The following is a 16,260-nucleotide window of genomic DNA, read 5'->3' as shown; positions in this document are numbered from 1 at the left end:
TTTGGCGGGAGTTGAACGTCCGTATTGCCCAGCGACAGCCCCAAAACATCACTGCTCTAGAGGAGATCTGCATGGAGGAATGGGCCAAAATACCAGCAACAGTGTGTGAAAACCTTGTGAAGACTTACAGAAAACGTTTGACCTGTGTCATTGCCAACAAAGGGTATATAACAAAGTATTAAGAAACTTTTGTTATTGACCAAATACTTATTTTCCACCATAATTTGCAAATAAATTCATTAAAAATCCTACAATGTGATTTTCTGGATTTTTTTTCCTCATTTTCTCTGTCATAGTTGACGTGTACCTATGATGAAAATTACAGGCCTCTCTCATCTTTTTAAGTGGGAGAATTTGCACAATTGGTGGCTGACTAAATACTTTTTTTCCCCACTGTATATGATATCTATATGGTATGGAGACAGGTCGGTGAGGGACAACATGTATATGATATCTATATGGTATGTAGACAGGTTGGTGAGGGACAACATGTATATGATATCTATATGGTATGGAGACAGGTTGGTGAGGGACAACATGTATATGATATCTATATGGTATGGAGACAGGTTGGCACAACATGTATATGATATCTATATGGTATGTAGACAGGTCGGTGAGAGACAACATGTATATGATATCTATATGGTATGGAGACAGGTTGGGACAACATGTATATGATATCTATATGGTATGTAGACAGGTCGGTGAGAGACAACATGTATATGATATCTATATGGTATGGAGACAGGTTGGGACAACATGTATATGATATCTATATGGTATGGAGACAGGTCGGTGAGGGACAACATGTATATGATATCTATATGGTATGGAGACAGGTTGGGACAACATGTATATGATATCTATATGGTATGGAGACAGGTTGGTGAGGGACAACATGTATATGATATCTATATGGTATGGAGACAGGTTGGTGAGGGACAACATGTATATGATATCTATATGGTATGGAGACAGGTTGGTGAGGGACAACATGTATATGATATCTATATGGTATGGAGACAGGTTGGGACAACATGTATATGATATCTATATGGTATGGAGACAGGTTGGTGAGGGACAACATGTATATGATATCTATATGGTATGGAGACAGGTTGGTGAGGGACAACATGTATATGATATCTATATGGTATGGAGACAGGTTGGCACAACATGTATATGATATCTATATGGTATGTAGACAGGTCGGTGAGAGACAACATGTATATGATATCTATATGGTATGGAGACAGGTTGGGACAACATGTATATGATATCTATATGGTATGTAGACAGGTCGGTGAGAGACAACATGTATATGATATCTATATGGTATGGAGACAGGTTGGGACAACATGTATATGATATCTATATGGTATGTAGACAGGTCGGTGAGGGACAACATGTATTTGATATCTATATGGTATGGAGACAGGTTGGTGAGGGACAACATGTATATGATATCTATATGGTATGGAGACAGGTTGGCACAACATGTATATGATATCTATATGGTATGTAGACAGGTCGGTGAGAGACAACATGTATATGATATCTATATGGTATGGAGACAGGTTGGGACAACATGTATATGATATCTATATGGTATGTAGACAGGTCGGGTGAGAGACAACATGTATATGATATCTATATGGTATGGAGACAGGTTGGGACAACATGTATATGATATCTATATGGTATGGAGACAGGTCGGTGAGGGACAACATGTATATGATATCTATATGGTATGGAGACAGGTTGGGACAACATGTATATGATATCTATATGGTATGGAGACAGGTTGGTGAGGGACAACATGTATATGATATCTATATGGTATGGAGACAGGTTGGTGAGGGACAACATGTATATGATATCTATATGGTATGGAGACAGGTTGGTGAGGGACAACATGTATATGATATCTATATGGTATGGAGACAGGTTGGGACAACATGTATATGATATCTATATGGTATGGAGACAGGTTGGTGAGGGACAACATGTATATGATATCTATATGGTATGGAGACAGGTTGGTGAGGGACAACATGTATATGATATCTATATGGTATGGAGACAGGTCGGTGAGGGACAACATGTATATGATATCTATATGGTATGGAGACAGGTCGGTGAGGGACAACATGTATATGATATCTATATGGTATGGAGACAGGTTGGTGAGGGACAACATGTATATGATATCTATATGGTATGGAGACAGGTTGGTGAGGGACAACATGTATATGATATCTATATGGTATGGAGACAGGTTGGTGAGGGACAACATGTATATGATATCTATATGGTATGGAGACAGGTTGGTGAGGGACAACATGTATATGATATCTATATGGTATGGAGACAGGTTGGTGAGGGACAACATGTATATGATATCTATATGGTATGTAGACAGGTTGGTGGGGGACAACATGTACCCTGTGCGGTGAGAACTCAATCCGTTGGAATATGACAATACAAATGCTTATTTCAAAGAGCGCTCCGTAAGCCACGCCCCAGTGGGCAGAGCTAGGCATGTTGCTCTGGGACACGTTTTAATAAGGATTAAAAGCCTCTCATTTACAGTACCAGTCCAAAATTGGACAGACCTACTCATTCAAGGGTTTTTCTTTATTTTTTACTATTTTCTACATTGTAGAATAATAGTGAAGACATCAAAACTATGAAATAACACATATTGAATCATGTAGTAACCAAAAAAGTGTTAAACAAATCAAAATATATTTTTATATTTGAGATTCTTCAAATAGCCACCCTTTGCCTTGATGACAGCTTTGCACACTCTTGGCATTCTCTCAACCAGCTTCACCTGGAATGCTTTTCCAACAGTCATGAAGGAGTTCCCACATATACTTAGCACTTGTTGGCTGCTTTTCCTTCACTCTGCCGTCCGACTCATCCCAAACCATCTCAATTGGGTTGAGGTCGGGGGATTGTGGAGGCCAGGTCATCTGATGCAGCACTCCATCACTCTCCTTCTTGGTAAAATAGCCCTTACACAACCTGGAGGTGTGTTGGGTCATTGTCCTGTTGAAAAACCTGGAGGTGTGTTGGGTCATTGTCCTGTTAAAAAACAAATGATAGTCCCACTAAGCCCAAACCAGATGGGATGGTGTATCGCTGTTGAATGCTGTGGTAGCCATGCTGGTTAAGTGTGCCTTGAATTCTAAATAAATCACAGACAGTGTCACCAGCAAAGCACCCCCACACCCCCACACCATAACACCTCCTCCTCCAAGCTTTACGGTGGGAAATACACATGTGGAGATAATCCGTTCACCCACACCGCATCTAAAAAAAACACGTAGGTTGGAACCAAACATTTCTAATTTGGACTCCAGACCAAAGGACACATTTCCACCAGTCTAATGTCCATTGCTCGTGTTTCTTGGCCCAAGCAGGTCTCTTCTTCTTATTGGTGTCCTTTAGTAGTGGTTTCTTTGCAGGAATTGGACCATGAAGGCCTGACTCACACATTCTCCTCTGAACAGTTGATGTTGAAATGTGTCTGTGACTTGAACTCTGTGAAGAGAATCGTCCAGCCCATTGGGTATCTCAGTACTGACAGCCAACTTTCTAGCTCCGCCCACAACTTCCTGACTTTATAGCCTTCCCAGATGGATTATTGAGTCATTATTAGTTTTACACTTAAGACATGACTCTGTGGATTTTGTCTCTTGTATAATACATTCTATATATTAGTTTATACTGGATTAAACATACATTTTCGTTAACTGTAATTTAGTTAGTTATGCTCTAACATTTCCTACATCTTGTGCCAACACTTCTTTTTAAGTCTTAGTTCCAACAATTGTTTCTAAGAGAGATTGCCAGTTGGATCGGCTCTCTGCATCTTCCCCTGTCACATGAACATCCATTAGTTTCTAAGAGAGATTGCCAGTTGGATGGGCTCTCTGCATCTTCCCCTGTCACATGAACATCCATTAGTTTCTAAGAGAGATTGCCAGTTGGATCAGCTCTCTGCATCTTCCCCTGTCACATGAACATCCATTAGTTTCTAAGAGAGATTGCCAGTTGGATGGGCTCTCTGCATCTTCCCCTGTCACATGAACATCCATTAGTTTCTAAGAGAGATTGCCAGTTGGATCAGCTCTCTGCATCTTCCCCTGTCACATGAACATCCATTAGTTTCTAAGAGAGATTGCCAGTTGGATCGGCTCTCTGCATCTTCCCCTGTCACATGAACATCCATTTCCGACTCAAATAAGATTCATAAATTTTTGAATCCAGTAAATTGTTGAGTGCATTTTTTTTTTGAAAATAGAAATGTTGTCAATTCTTGAAGAGCTTTTCTTACTTTGAGAAGAAAAAAGAATAGTATTTTGTAGTTGGGATCTCCAGGTGTCCTGTAAATAATTTGTAGAGATTAAAATGTTCAGTCTCTTTGTAGTCTCCCTAAATATTATATTAATCTGATCGTCAATCTGATCAAATGTGTGATTTAGGTAATCTGCTAAAATAATAGTTCCTGTCTGGATTTGATCATAGCTTGAATTCTATCTAACAACGCCAGATTTGCCTCTGATACACAATGAAATCAATGTGTATTTTTCACCATGAAAGGTACAATTCAACATTAGAAAATGTCCTTCTTGGTCCGTGTGCTATAAGGGAAACAGGTGTATTCTTATTTATCAGGATGCCTTCACCTCTGCTGTTACTACACTAGGTGGCAGCACAGGACTCTCCAACCCAGCTCTTCTTTAAATATTACATTTCTCCTTTTTTCAAATATAACTCTTGCAGGAAAACCATATCTGCTGACAAACTCTTTAAGGTTTTGAGAACCATATGCTTCTTTCCCCATCATAGAGCCTGTGGACATTCCATGTGATCAGTTGGATTTTGATGGTCTTTACTTTAAGTTAACCTTATCTGTTCCGTCTATCATTGGAGAACCATGTAAAACATGTTAGCAGACATTACATATGAAGACGGTGGGCATCCCATAGAATGGGAGGATCATAGTATTAATACATAGTTATTGTATATATGACATACAGTATATAGAGTGTGAGAACATGTCTGGATGATGTCATTCTACATACACTGGAGAAAGACTGCCACTTAAATACTGTGGTCAGTTTGTATTACCTTGTACATTATAATATAGTGGCTGGTGGTCTACTTGGGGAGAGAAGGTCTGAAGTGAGATGAGTGGAGGCCCCATACACACCTCAGATGCCCTCCCAGCCACCCCTCCCAGCCACCCCTCCCAGCCACCCCTCCCAGCCACCCCGTCTCAACCCCCAGATAGAGTCCCTCTCCACACCTCAGATGCCCTCCCAGCCACCCCTCCCAGCCACCCCTCCCAGCCACCCCTCCCAGCCACCCCGTCTCAACCCCCCAGATAGAGTCCCTCTCCACACCTCAGATGCCCTCCCAGCCACCCCTCCCAGCCACCCCTCCCAGCCACCCCTCCCAGCCACCCCTCCCAGCCACCCCGTCTCAACCCCCCCAGATAGAGTCCCTCTCCACTCCTGAGATGCCCTCCCAGCCACCCCCTCCCAGCCACCCCTCCCAGCCACCCCTCCCAGCCACCCCTCCCAGCCACCCCGTCTCAACCCCCCAGATAGAGTCCTCTCCACTCCCCAGCCACCCCTCCCAGCCACCCCTCCCAGCCACCCCTCCCAGCCACCCCTCCCAGCCACCCCTCCCAGCCACCCCGTCTCAACCCCCCAGATAGAGTCCCTCTCCACTCCTCAGATGCCCTCCCAGCCACCCCTCCCAGCCACCCCCTCCCAGCCACCCCTCCCAGCCACCCCTCCCAGCCACCCCGTCTCAACCCCCAGATAGAGTCCCTCTCCACTCCTCAGATGCCCTCCCAGCCACCCCTCCCAGCCACCCCGTCTCAACCCCCCAGATAGAGTCCCTCTCCACACCTCAGATGCCCTCCCAGCCACCTCCCAGCCACCCCTCCCAGCCACCCCTCCCAGCCACCCCTCCCAGCCACCCCTCCCAGCCACCCCTCCCAGCCACCCCGTCTCAACCCCCCAGATAGAGTCCCTCTCCACACCTCAGATGCCCTCCCAGCCACCCCTCCCAGCCACCCCTCCCAGCCACCCCTCCCAGCCACCCCTCCCAGCCACCCCTCCCAGCCACCCCGTCTCAACCCCCCAGATAGAGTCCCTCTCCACACCTCAGATGCCCTCCCAGCCACCCCTCCCAGCCACCCCTCCCAGCCACCCCTCCCAGCCACCCCTCCCAGCCACCCCGTCTCAACCCCCCAGATAGAGTCCCTCTCCACTCCTCAGATGCCCTCCCAGCCACCCCTCCCAGCCACCCCGTCTCAACCCCCAGATAGAGTCCCTCTCCACTCCTCAGATGCCCTCCCAGCCACCCCTCCCAGCCACCCCTCCCAGCCACCCCTCCCAGCCACCCCTCCCAGCCACCCCGTCTCAACCCCCCAGATAGAGTCCCTCTCCACTCCTCAGATGCCCTCCCAGCCACCCCTCCCAGCCACCCCTCCCAGCCACCCTCCCAGCCACCCCCTCCCAGCCCCCCCTCCCAGCCACCCCGTCTCAACCCCCCAGATAGAGTCCCTCTCCACTCCTCAGCTGCCCTCCCAGCCACCCCTCCCAGCCACCCCTCCCAGCCACCCCTCCCAGCCACCCCTCCCAGCCACCCCGTCTCAACCCCCCAGATAGAGTCCCTCTCCACACCTCAGATGCCCTCCCAGCCACCCCTCCCAGCCACCCCTCCCCAGCCACCCCTCCCAGCCACCCCTCCCAGCCACCCCTCCCAGCCACCCCTCCCAGCCACCCCGTCTCAACCCCCAGATAGAGTCCCTCTCCACTCCTCAGATGCCCTCCCAGCCACCCCCTCCCAGCCACCCCCTCCCAGCCACCCCTCCCAGCCACCCCTCCCAGCCACCCCGTCTCAACCCCCAGATAGAGTCCCTCTCCACTCCTCAGATGCCCTCCCAGCCACCCCGTCTCAACCCCCCAGATAGAGTCCCTCTCCACACCTCAGATGCCCTCCCAGCCACCCCTCCCAGCCACCCCTCCCAGCCACCCCGTCTCAACCCCAGATAGAGTCCCTCTCCACTCCTCAGATGCCCTCCCAGCCACCCCTCCCAGCCACCCCTCCCAGCCACCCCGTCTCAACCCCCCCAGATAGAGTCCCTCTCCACTCCTCAGATGCCCTCCCAGCCACCCCTCCCAGCCACCCCTCCCAGCCACCCCTCCCAGCCACCCCCGTCTCAATCCCCCCAGATAGAGTCCCTCTCCACACCTCAGATGCCCTCCCAGCCACCCCTCCCAGCCACCCCTCCCAGCCACCCCTCCCAGCCACCCCGTCTCAACCCCCAGATAGAGTCCCTCTCCACTCCTCAGATGCCCTCCCAGCCACCCCCGTCTCAACCCCCAGATAGAGTCCCTCTCCACTCCTCAGATGCCCTCCCAGCCACCCCGTCTCAACCCCCCAGATAGAGTCCCTCTCCACTCCTCAGATGCCCTCCCAGCCACCCCTCCCAGCCACCCCTCCCAGCCACCCCTCCCAGCCACCCCGTCTCAACCCCCCAGATAGAGTCCCTCTCCACACCTCAGATGCCCTCCCAGCCACCCCTCCCAGCCACCCCTCCCAGCCACCCCCTCCCAGCCACCCCTCCCAGCCACCCCGTCTCAACCCCCCAGATAGAGTCCCTCTCCACTCCTCAGATGCCCTCCCAGCCACCCCTCCCAGCCACCCCGTCTCAATCCCCCAGATAGAGTCCCTCTCCACTCTCACCAATAACCACCATTGGATCCTCTCCTAAGCTGTCCAGAACTCTTATTCATTTTACAGCAGGTTGATGTTTCAGTTTTAAAACCAGTGTTTTGCTTTGTCATTATGGGGTATTGTGTGTAGATTTGTCAGGAAAAAATAACAATGCAATCCATTTTAGAATAAGGCTGTAACGTAACAAAATATGGAAAAGTAAAGGGGTCTGAATACACTGTATGTTTTCCTGGATATCCTTCAGCTGTTCATTACTCTGTTTGTTTGTTTTGGTGAGCATTGAGAGCATCTATGTTTTCCTGGATATCCTTCAGCTGTTCCTTTCTCCATAGCTCTATTTCACAGGCTGATGACCTGTCTCCATAGCTCTTTACCACAGGATGATGACCTGTCTCCATAGCTCTTTACCACAGGATGATGACCTGTCTCCATAGCTCTTTACCACAGGATGATGACCTGTCTCCATAGCTCTTTACCACAGGCTGATGACCTGTCTCCATAGCTCTTTACCACAGGATGATGACCTGTCTCCATAGCTCTTTACCACAGGATGATGACCTGTCTCCATAGCTCTTTACCACAGGATGATGACCTGTCTCCATAGCTCTTTACCACAGGATGATGACCTGTCTCCATAGCTCTTTACCACAGGATGATGACCTGTCTCCATAGCTCTTTACCACAGGATGATGACCTGTCTCCATAGCTCTTTACCACAGGCTGATGACCTGTCTCCATAGCTCTTTACCACAGGATGATGACCTGTCTCCATAGCTCTTTACCACAGGCTGATGACCTGTCTCCATAGCTCTTTACCACAGGATGATGACCTGTCTCCATAGCTCTTTACCACAGGCTGATGACCTGTCTCCATAGCTCTTTACCACAGGATGATGACCTGTCTCCATAGCTCTATACCACAGGATGATGACCTGTCTCCATAGCTCTTTACCACAGGATGATGACCTGTCTCCATAGCTCTTTACCACAGGATGATGACCTGTCTCCATAGCTCTTTACCACAGGCTGATGACCTGTCTCCATAGCTCTTTACCACAGGATGATGACCTGTCTCCATAGCTCTTTACCACAGGCTGATGACCTGTCTCCATAGCTCTTTACCACAGGATGATGACCTGTCTCCATAGCTCTTTACCACAGGATGATGACCTGTCTCCATAGCTCTTTACCACAGGCTGATGACCTGTCTCCATAGCTCTTTACCACAGGATGATGACCTGTCTCCATAGCTCTATTTCACAGGATGATGACCTGTCTCCATAGCTCTTTACCACAGGCTGATGACCTGTCTCCATAGCTCTTTACCACAGGCTGATGACCTGTCTCCATAGCTCTTTACCACAGGCTGATGACCTGTCTCCATAGCTCTTTACCACAGGATGATGACCTGTCTCCATAGCTCTTTACCACAGGCTGATGACCTGTCTCCATAGCTCTTTACCACAGGATGATGACCTGTCTCCATAGCTCTTTACCACAGGATGATGACCTGTCTCCATAGCTCTTTACCACAGGCTGATGACCTGTCTCCATAGCTCTTTACCACAGGCTGATGACCTGTCTCCATAGCTCTTTACCACAGGATGATGACCTGTCTCCATAGCTCTTTACCACAGGATGATGACCTGTCTCCATAGCTCTTTACCACAGGATGATGACCTGTCTCCATAGCTCTATTTCACAGGCTGATGACCTGTCTCCTTAGCTGATAGAAACCCAGAAGGAATATCATCCCCAATGATTCTACTAATACTTCTAACTGTACTGATGAGGAAGAGGACAGACTTCTCCATTGTCCCTGAACTGCTCGACGTGTTCAGTCTAAATGACAGTCACTTTGTTCCCACAAAGTCACATTTTCAATAAGATGTTCCGCTAACATCATAACACAGACATGTTCTTGCTCTTCAATGAGGTTCTGCCAATCATATGTTGGAAACAATTATCAAGGACACGTACACTAGTTCAACACGGTGTAGATAGAATCACTGGCGTTCAACGAACAGGTTACTAAGAAGACCTGTTACCTGTAGGACAATGTCTCTATCACAGGTCACCAAGGGGACAGACAATGTCTCTATCACAGGTCACCAAGGGGATAGACAATGTCTATATCACAGGTCACCAAGGGGACAGACAATGTCTCTATCACAGGTCACCAAGGGGACAGACAATGTCTCTATCACAGGTCACCAAGGGGATAGACAATGTCTCTATCACAGGTCACCAAGGGGACAGACAATGTCTCTATTACAGGTCACCAAGGGGATAGACAATGTCTCGATCACAGGTCACCAAGGGGATAGACAATGTCTCTATCACAGGTCACCAAGGGGATAGACAATGTCTCTATCACAGGTCACCAAGGGGACAGACAATGTCTCTATCACAGGTCACCAAGGGGACAGACAATGTCTCTATCACAGGTCACCAAGGGGACAGACAATGTCTCTATCACAGGTCACCAAGGGGATAGACAATGTCTCTATCACAGGTCACCAAGGGGATAGACAATGTCTCTATCACAGGTCACCAAGGGGACAGACAATGTCTCTATCACATGTCACCAAGGGGATAGACAATGTCTCTATCACAGGTCACCAAGGGGATAGACAATGTCTCTATCACAGGTCACCAAGGGGACAGACAATGTCTCTATCACAGGTCACCAAGGGGATAGACAATGTCTCTATCACAGGTCACCAAGGGGACAGACAATGTCTCTATCACAGGTCACCAAGGGGATAGACAATGTCTCTATCACAGGTCACCAAGGGGATAGACAATGTCTCTATCACAGGTCACCAAGGGGATAGACAATGTCTCTATCACAGGTCACCAAGGGGATAGACAATGTCTCTATCACAGGTCACCAAGGGGATAGACAATGTCTCTATCACAGGTCACCAAGGGGATAGACAATGTCTCTATCACAGGTCACCAAGGGGACAGACAATGTCTCTATCACAGGTCACCAAGGGGACAGACAATGTCTCTATCACAGGTCACCAAGGGGATAGACAATGTCTCTATCACAGGTCACCAAGGGGACAGACAATGTCTCTATCACAGGTCACCAAGGGGATAGTAAGGTACGCATAATAACACTACCTACTAACGTTCAATAATGTTAAAATAGACACACAAAAAATAAAAATATATTTATATATTAGAAGAAATAATAAAAATTTATTTAAAAAAACATTGTAAAGTGGTTATCCAACTGGCTATAAGGTGAATGCACCTATTTGTAAGTCGCTCTGGATAAGAGCGTCTGCTAAATGACGTAAATGTAAATGTAAATGTAAAATATTACACTGGAGTCAAGTTCTCACACAATGATGTCCTAGTTTATTTAAAACAAGCCATGATTTTGAGAAATAATCAATACATGGAAAATACAATTCAACTGCATATACATGATTCAATATATAATATACAGTGGGATCATCAATACATGGAAAATACCATTCAACTGCATATACATGATTCAATATATAATATACAGTGGGATCATCAATCCATGGAAAATACCATTCAACTGCATATACATGATTCAATATATAATATACAGTGGGATCATCAATACATGGAAAATGCCATTCAACTGCATATACATGATTCAATATATAATATACAGTGGGGTCTGAGATTATTGACACCCTTGATAAAGATGACCAATAATGACTGTCTAAAATACATCATTCAAATATTAAGCTATATTACATGCTCAACCAAATTTGATAATTATATTATTTTACAATTGCTCTGACAAAAATATTTTGTTGAACAAGTAATATTTATTTTCTCAAAAAGGTAGGGGTCTAAATGATTGACAGTCCTAAAGATTCTAATAAAGTAGTCAAAAGTGAACTATTTGATTCCATATTTATAGCATGCAATGACTACATCAAGTTTCTGAAGCTTCAGTGGTGTCAATCATTTTGACCCCTACCTTTTGGCAAATAAAACATGACAAAAAAATATTTATCTGAGCAATTGTATTAGTTTAAAATAATATAATTTACAATTTATTTTGAGCATACATTAGCTCAGTATTTTAATTATTTATTTAATATAGTCATTATTGCTAATCTTTAGCAAGGGTGTCAATAATTTCGGACCCCACTGTATATTCTAAAGGTGAACAAACACAATGGAAAATAAAATACTACAAAAGCAGAGCAAAAATAAACTGTTAATAAAGTCAGTAAAAAAACAGCCACAGAAAATAGAAATATAAACACTTCAATAAATGACCTTGTTGATATATCTATGATGTACATGTACTGTACAGACCTTAGTCTATCATTCCATTCAATTCAAAACTATGCATTCCTGTGGGGGAATTAGAAAGGCATTGTTTATGGGGAACAAATATGTGGTTTCAGGAAACTAGGTGTATGTCGCAGGTCACTACTTCACAGGAGAGCCATTTGAACATACACTTTTATTTTATTTTTTTTATCAAAAATGTGTTTCTTGGCAGAAATGTCTTCTGGAACAAGTGAACTTTCATATGCCTTAATAACAAACGTGTATGCCATCTGTAAATACAAATACAATGGTTAAATTACGAGCCTAGTTGGTTTAGCCACAGAAGGAGTTCGGATTGGTCTGCCATATAGCGCGTCTGTCTATTTGAGCTGGTTAGTATGTCTAGGTAATCCTGTCTAACGCTGCTTTTAACAAAACGTATCGTGTGATAGAGCTGCATCAGTGTTGCTCTCCACTTTCTGGAGGACCGAGTTTTGAAATCAGTGGAATTAGAGTATGATAGCTAAGGAGATGGAGAAAACACCTGTCTCCGGATTTCGTCTTCAAACTAAGGGCAACCAGGGCATCCGTGACAGAGAGGGAGAAGCATCCATCCATGTATACGGGTAAGATAGTCTAGCTAGCTACATTGTCAGATTTTGACACATTTCTAATTTTGACAGAAAGTGGTTTCATTTCAAGTTAAAGTGTACTGTTAGCTAACTAGCTAACGTTAGCTGGCTGGCTAGCTAGCTTTATTTGATCTGTGTAGTAATATTATTCGTATCTCAGAGCCATTTGCATTGCTAGTTATAGCCTAATGTTAGCTAGCTAACATTGAACCTGGTTGGTTTAGCTACCTGCAGATTCATGCAGGGTAGTAACGCCAGGAGTTGGGATTATGGTTCATTGTTTACCTAGCTTTCAGAGCATGTCGTCTGAGTGTGCCAGAGCGCAGAATAACTGACAAATTTACGAACGCTCAACACCCGTTGAATATGGACGGTGTCAGTAAACGTTGGCTAAAAAGCGTAAATTGTTGAAAGCAGCACAGTTGCATTCACCAGCGCTCTGGATAACATAAAAACAGCCTAACCAGCTCTGCTAGGGCAAGTAATGGTCAGTGAGCTGTTCTCTCATTGGTGTCTGGAAGTAGCTAGCAAACTAGCCAACGTTAACCAGTTAGCTTGGGTGCTTGACTGCTGTTAGGACAGAACGCTCGGATCAACCCTTAAAAAGATGGGTGGGGCTAAACCTTAAGAGGTTGCTGAAATGGGTGGAGACAAAGAAGAGCTCTCCAGTAGCTACCAAAACATGCAAGGGCCATTTTCTCAAAAGTGAGGTTACAAGTTTATCTACATATATAGAATAACCCACAATAAAAACATGGTTAGTAAAACCTACTTCAAAAAGTAAAGAACTAACTACTGAAAGTGGATTACAGAGTACTGACTACAACGTTTGTCAAATTACTTTGTCTTGCCAAGCTTCATATCACTCACAAGTTATATACTCATAAACTCAGCTTTGTTAGATGGTTAGGTCTCAGTTATTGTTCCTGTCCCCCCCCGTCCCCCCCCTCTATATAAACTCAGCTTTGTTAGATGGTTAGGTCTCAGTTATTGTTCCTGTCCCCCCCCCCTCTATATAAACTCAGCTTTTTTAGATGGTTAGGTCTCAGTTATTGTTCCTGTCCCCCCTCTATATAAACTCAGCTTTGTTAGATGGTTAGGTCCCAGTTATTGTCCCCCCTCTATATAAACTCAGCTTTGTTAGATGGTTAGGTCTCAGTTATTGTTCCTGTCCCCCCCTCTATATAAACTCAGCTTTGTTAGATGGTTAGGTCTCAGTTATTGTTCCTGTCCCCCCCCTCTATATAAACTCAGCTTTGTTAGATGGTTAGGTCTCAGTTATTGTTCCTGTCCCCCCTCTATATAAACTCAGCTTTGTTAGATGGTCAGGTCTCAGTTATTGTTCCCCCCCCTCTATATAAACTCAGCTTTGTTAGATGGTTAGGTCTCAGTTATTGTTCCTGTCCCCCCTCTATATAAACTCAGCTTTGTTAGATGGTTAGGTCTCAGTTATTGTTCCTGTCCCCCCCTCTATATAAACTCAGCTTTGTTAGATGGTTAGGTCTCAGTTATTGTTCCTGTCCCCCCTCTATATAAACTCAGCTTTGTTAGATGGTCAGGTCTCAGTTATTGTTCCTGTCCCCCCTCTATATAAACTCAGCTTTGTTAGATGGTTAGGTCTCAGTTATTGTTCCTGTCCCCCCCTCTATATAAACTCAGCTTTGTTAGATGGTTAGGTCTCAGTTATTGTTCCTGTCCCCCCTCTATATAAACTCAGCTTTGTTAGATGGTTAGGTCTCAGTTATTGTTCCTGTCCCCCCTCTATATAAACTCAGCTTTGTTAGATGGTCAGGTCTCAGTTATTGTTCCCCCCCCCCCTCTATATAAACTCAGCTTTGTTAGATGGTTAGGTCTCAGTTATTGTTCCTGTCCCCCCCCCCTCCATATAAACTCAGCTTTGTTAGATGGTTAGGTCTCAGTTATTGTTCCTGTCCCCCCTCTATATAAACTCAGCTTTGTTAGATGGTTAGGTCTCAGTTATTGTCCGCCCCCCCCCCCTCTATATAAACTCAGCTTTGTTAGATGGTTAGGTCTCAGTTATTGTTCCTGTCCCCCCCCTCTATATAAACTCAGCTTTGTTAGATGGTTAGGTCTCAGTTATTGTTCCTGTCCCCCCCTCTATATAAACTCAGCTTTGTTAGATGGTTAGGTCTCAGTTATTGTTCCTGTCCCCCCTCTATATAAACTCAGCTTTGTTAGATGGTTAGGTCTCAGTTATTGTTCCTGTCCCCCCCTCTATATAAACTCAGCTTTGTTAGATGGTCAGGTCTCAGTTATTGTTCCCCCCCTCTATATAAACTCAGCTTTGTTAGATGGTTAGGTCTCAGTTATTGTTCCTGTCCCCCTCTATATAAACTCAGCTTTGTTAGATGGTTAGGTCTCAGTTATTGTTCCTGTCCCCCCTCTATATAAACTCAGCTTTGTTAGATGGTTAGGTCTCAGTTATTGTTCCTGTCCCCCCTCTATATAAACTCAGCTTTGTTAGATGGTTAGGTCTCAGTTATTGTTCCCCCCCCTCTATATAAACTCAGCTTTGTTAGATGGTTAGGTCTCAGTTATTGTTCCTGTCCCCCTCTATATAAACTCAGCTTTGTTAGATGGTTAGGTCTCAGTTATTGTCCCCCCTCTATATAAACTCAGCTTTGTTAGATGGTTAGGTCTCAGTTATTGTTCCCCCCCTCTATATAAACTCAGCTTTGTTAGATGGTTAGGTCTCAGTTATTGTCCCCCCCTCTATATAAACTCAGCTTTGTTAGATGGTTAGGTCTCCAGTTATTGTTCCTGTCCCCCCTCTATATAAACTCAGCTTTGTTAGATGGTTAGGTCTCAGTTATTGTCCCCCCCCTCTATATGAACTCAGCTTTGTTAGATGGTTAGGTCTCAGTTATTGTTCCTGTCCCCCCCTCTATATCTCCTCTAGAGATTCTCTTCCACCCCTCAAAAAGATCATCCCTCTCTGGTCCAGGACCAAGTAAAGTCTCCGTCTCCATCCCTTCAATACTCTTAGACTCCATCTCCATCTCAGGACCAGGTAAAGTCTCCATCTCCATCCCAATTCTCTCAGTCTCCTCTATTGAAAGATAGAAAGGATGATTTAGAATGAAGCAACAACATTCAGAATAAACTGACCAGTAATTATAAGAATCATTCCAATCATAAAGACTGATTACTTTGGGAAGGCGTCTGTGTTGTCTGTTGACCACCTGAAGAGGTGGGGAGGGTTTGGCTTCGGTTGATCTTTACAGCGCTCTCTGAGGACAAACAAGAACAGACTGTCAGTTAGAAAACATGTTGGTGGTTAACCTTAACAAAATGACAATGAAGAATCACACTCACACACACACACCACTTACGCAGTTCTTCTTTGAGTTCATCTGGTGTAAAAAAAAAAATACAGATTAAAGAAAAGATAGTGAGAAATGAAATAATTATTGAATCATGAGATTCATACAGTATATATTTTTTTAGGAAAGTGTTTTAACTTAAATCAATGAAATAATTGCATGCAGTTGTGCAAGTATACAGGCTTTAACAGACAACTCACCCCTCTGTTTTATGATCCTCTCTGTAGACAGAAGAC

At 45.0% G+C, this 16,260-nt stretch overlaps 1 protein-coding gene across 1 annotated transcript; it reads left to right on the top strand.

Moving 5' to 3' along the window:
• Positions 1–2,441: 2,441 nt before the first annotated feature.
• Positions 2,442–7,481, top strand: LOC123484806 (proline-rich protein 36-like). The gene is made up of 4 exons (XM_045215566.1): positions 2,442–2,455; positions 5,329–5,718; positions 5,939–6,679; positions 7,106–7,481. The coding sequence occupies exons 1-4, from the start codon at positions 2,442–2,444 to the stop codon at positions 7,479–7,481; spliced, it is 1,521 nt and encodes a 506-aa protein (XP_045071501.1).
• The last annotated feature ends 8,779 nt before the right edge of the window (positions 7,482–16,260 follow it).

Source organism: Coregonus clupeaformis, unplaced genomic scaffold (assembly GCF_020615455.1).
Source record: "Coregonus clupeaformis isolate EN_2021a unplaced genomic scaffold, ASM2061545v1 scaf0473, whole genome shotgun sequence".
NCBI classification, from domain to species: domain Eukaryota; kingdom Metazoa; phylum Chordata; class Actinopteri; order Salmoniformes; family Salmonidae; genus Coregonus; species Coregonus clupeaformis.
This window is presented reverse-complemented; position numbering and strand designations above follow the sequence as displayed.

Bases quoted from the DNA above. Each gene is read 5' to 3' on its own strand.
- LOC123484806 (XM_045215566.1), top strand. The intron at 5,719-5,938 runs GTCTCAACCCCC...TCCACACCTCAG, and splicing joins CCACCCCTCCCAGCCACCCC to ATGCCCTCCCAGCCACCTCC. The intron at 6,680-7,105 runs GTCTCAACCCCC...TCCACTCCTCAG, and splicing joins CCACCCCTCCCAGCCACCCC to ATGCCCTCCCAGCCACCCCT.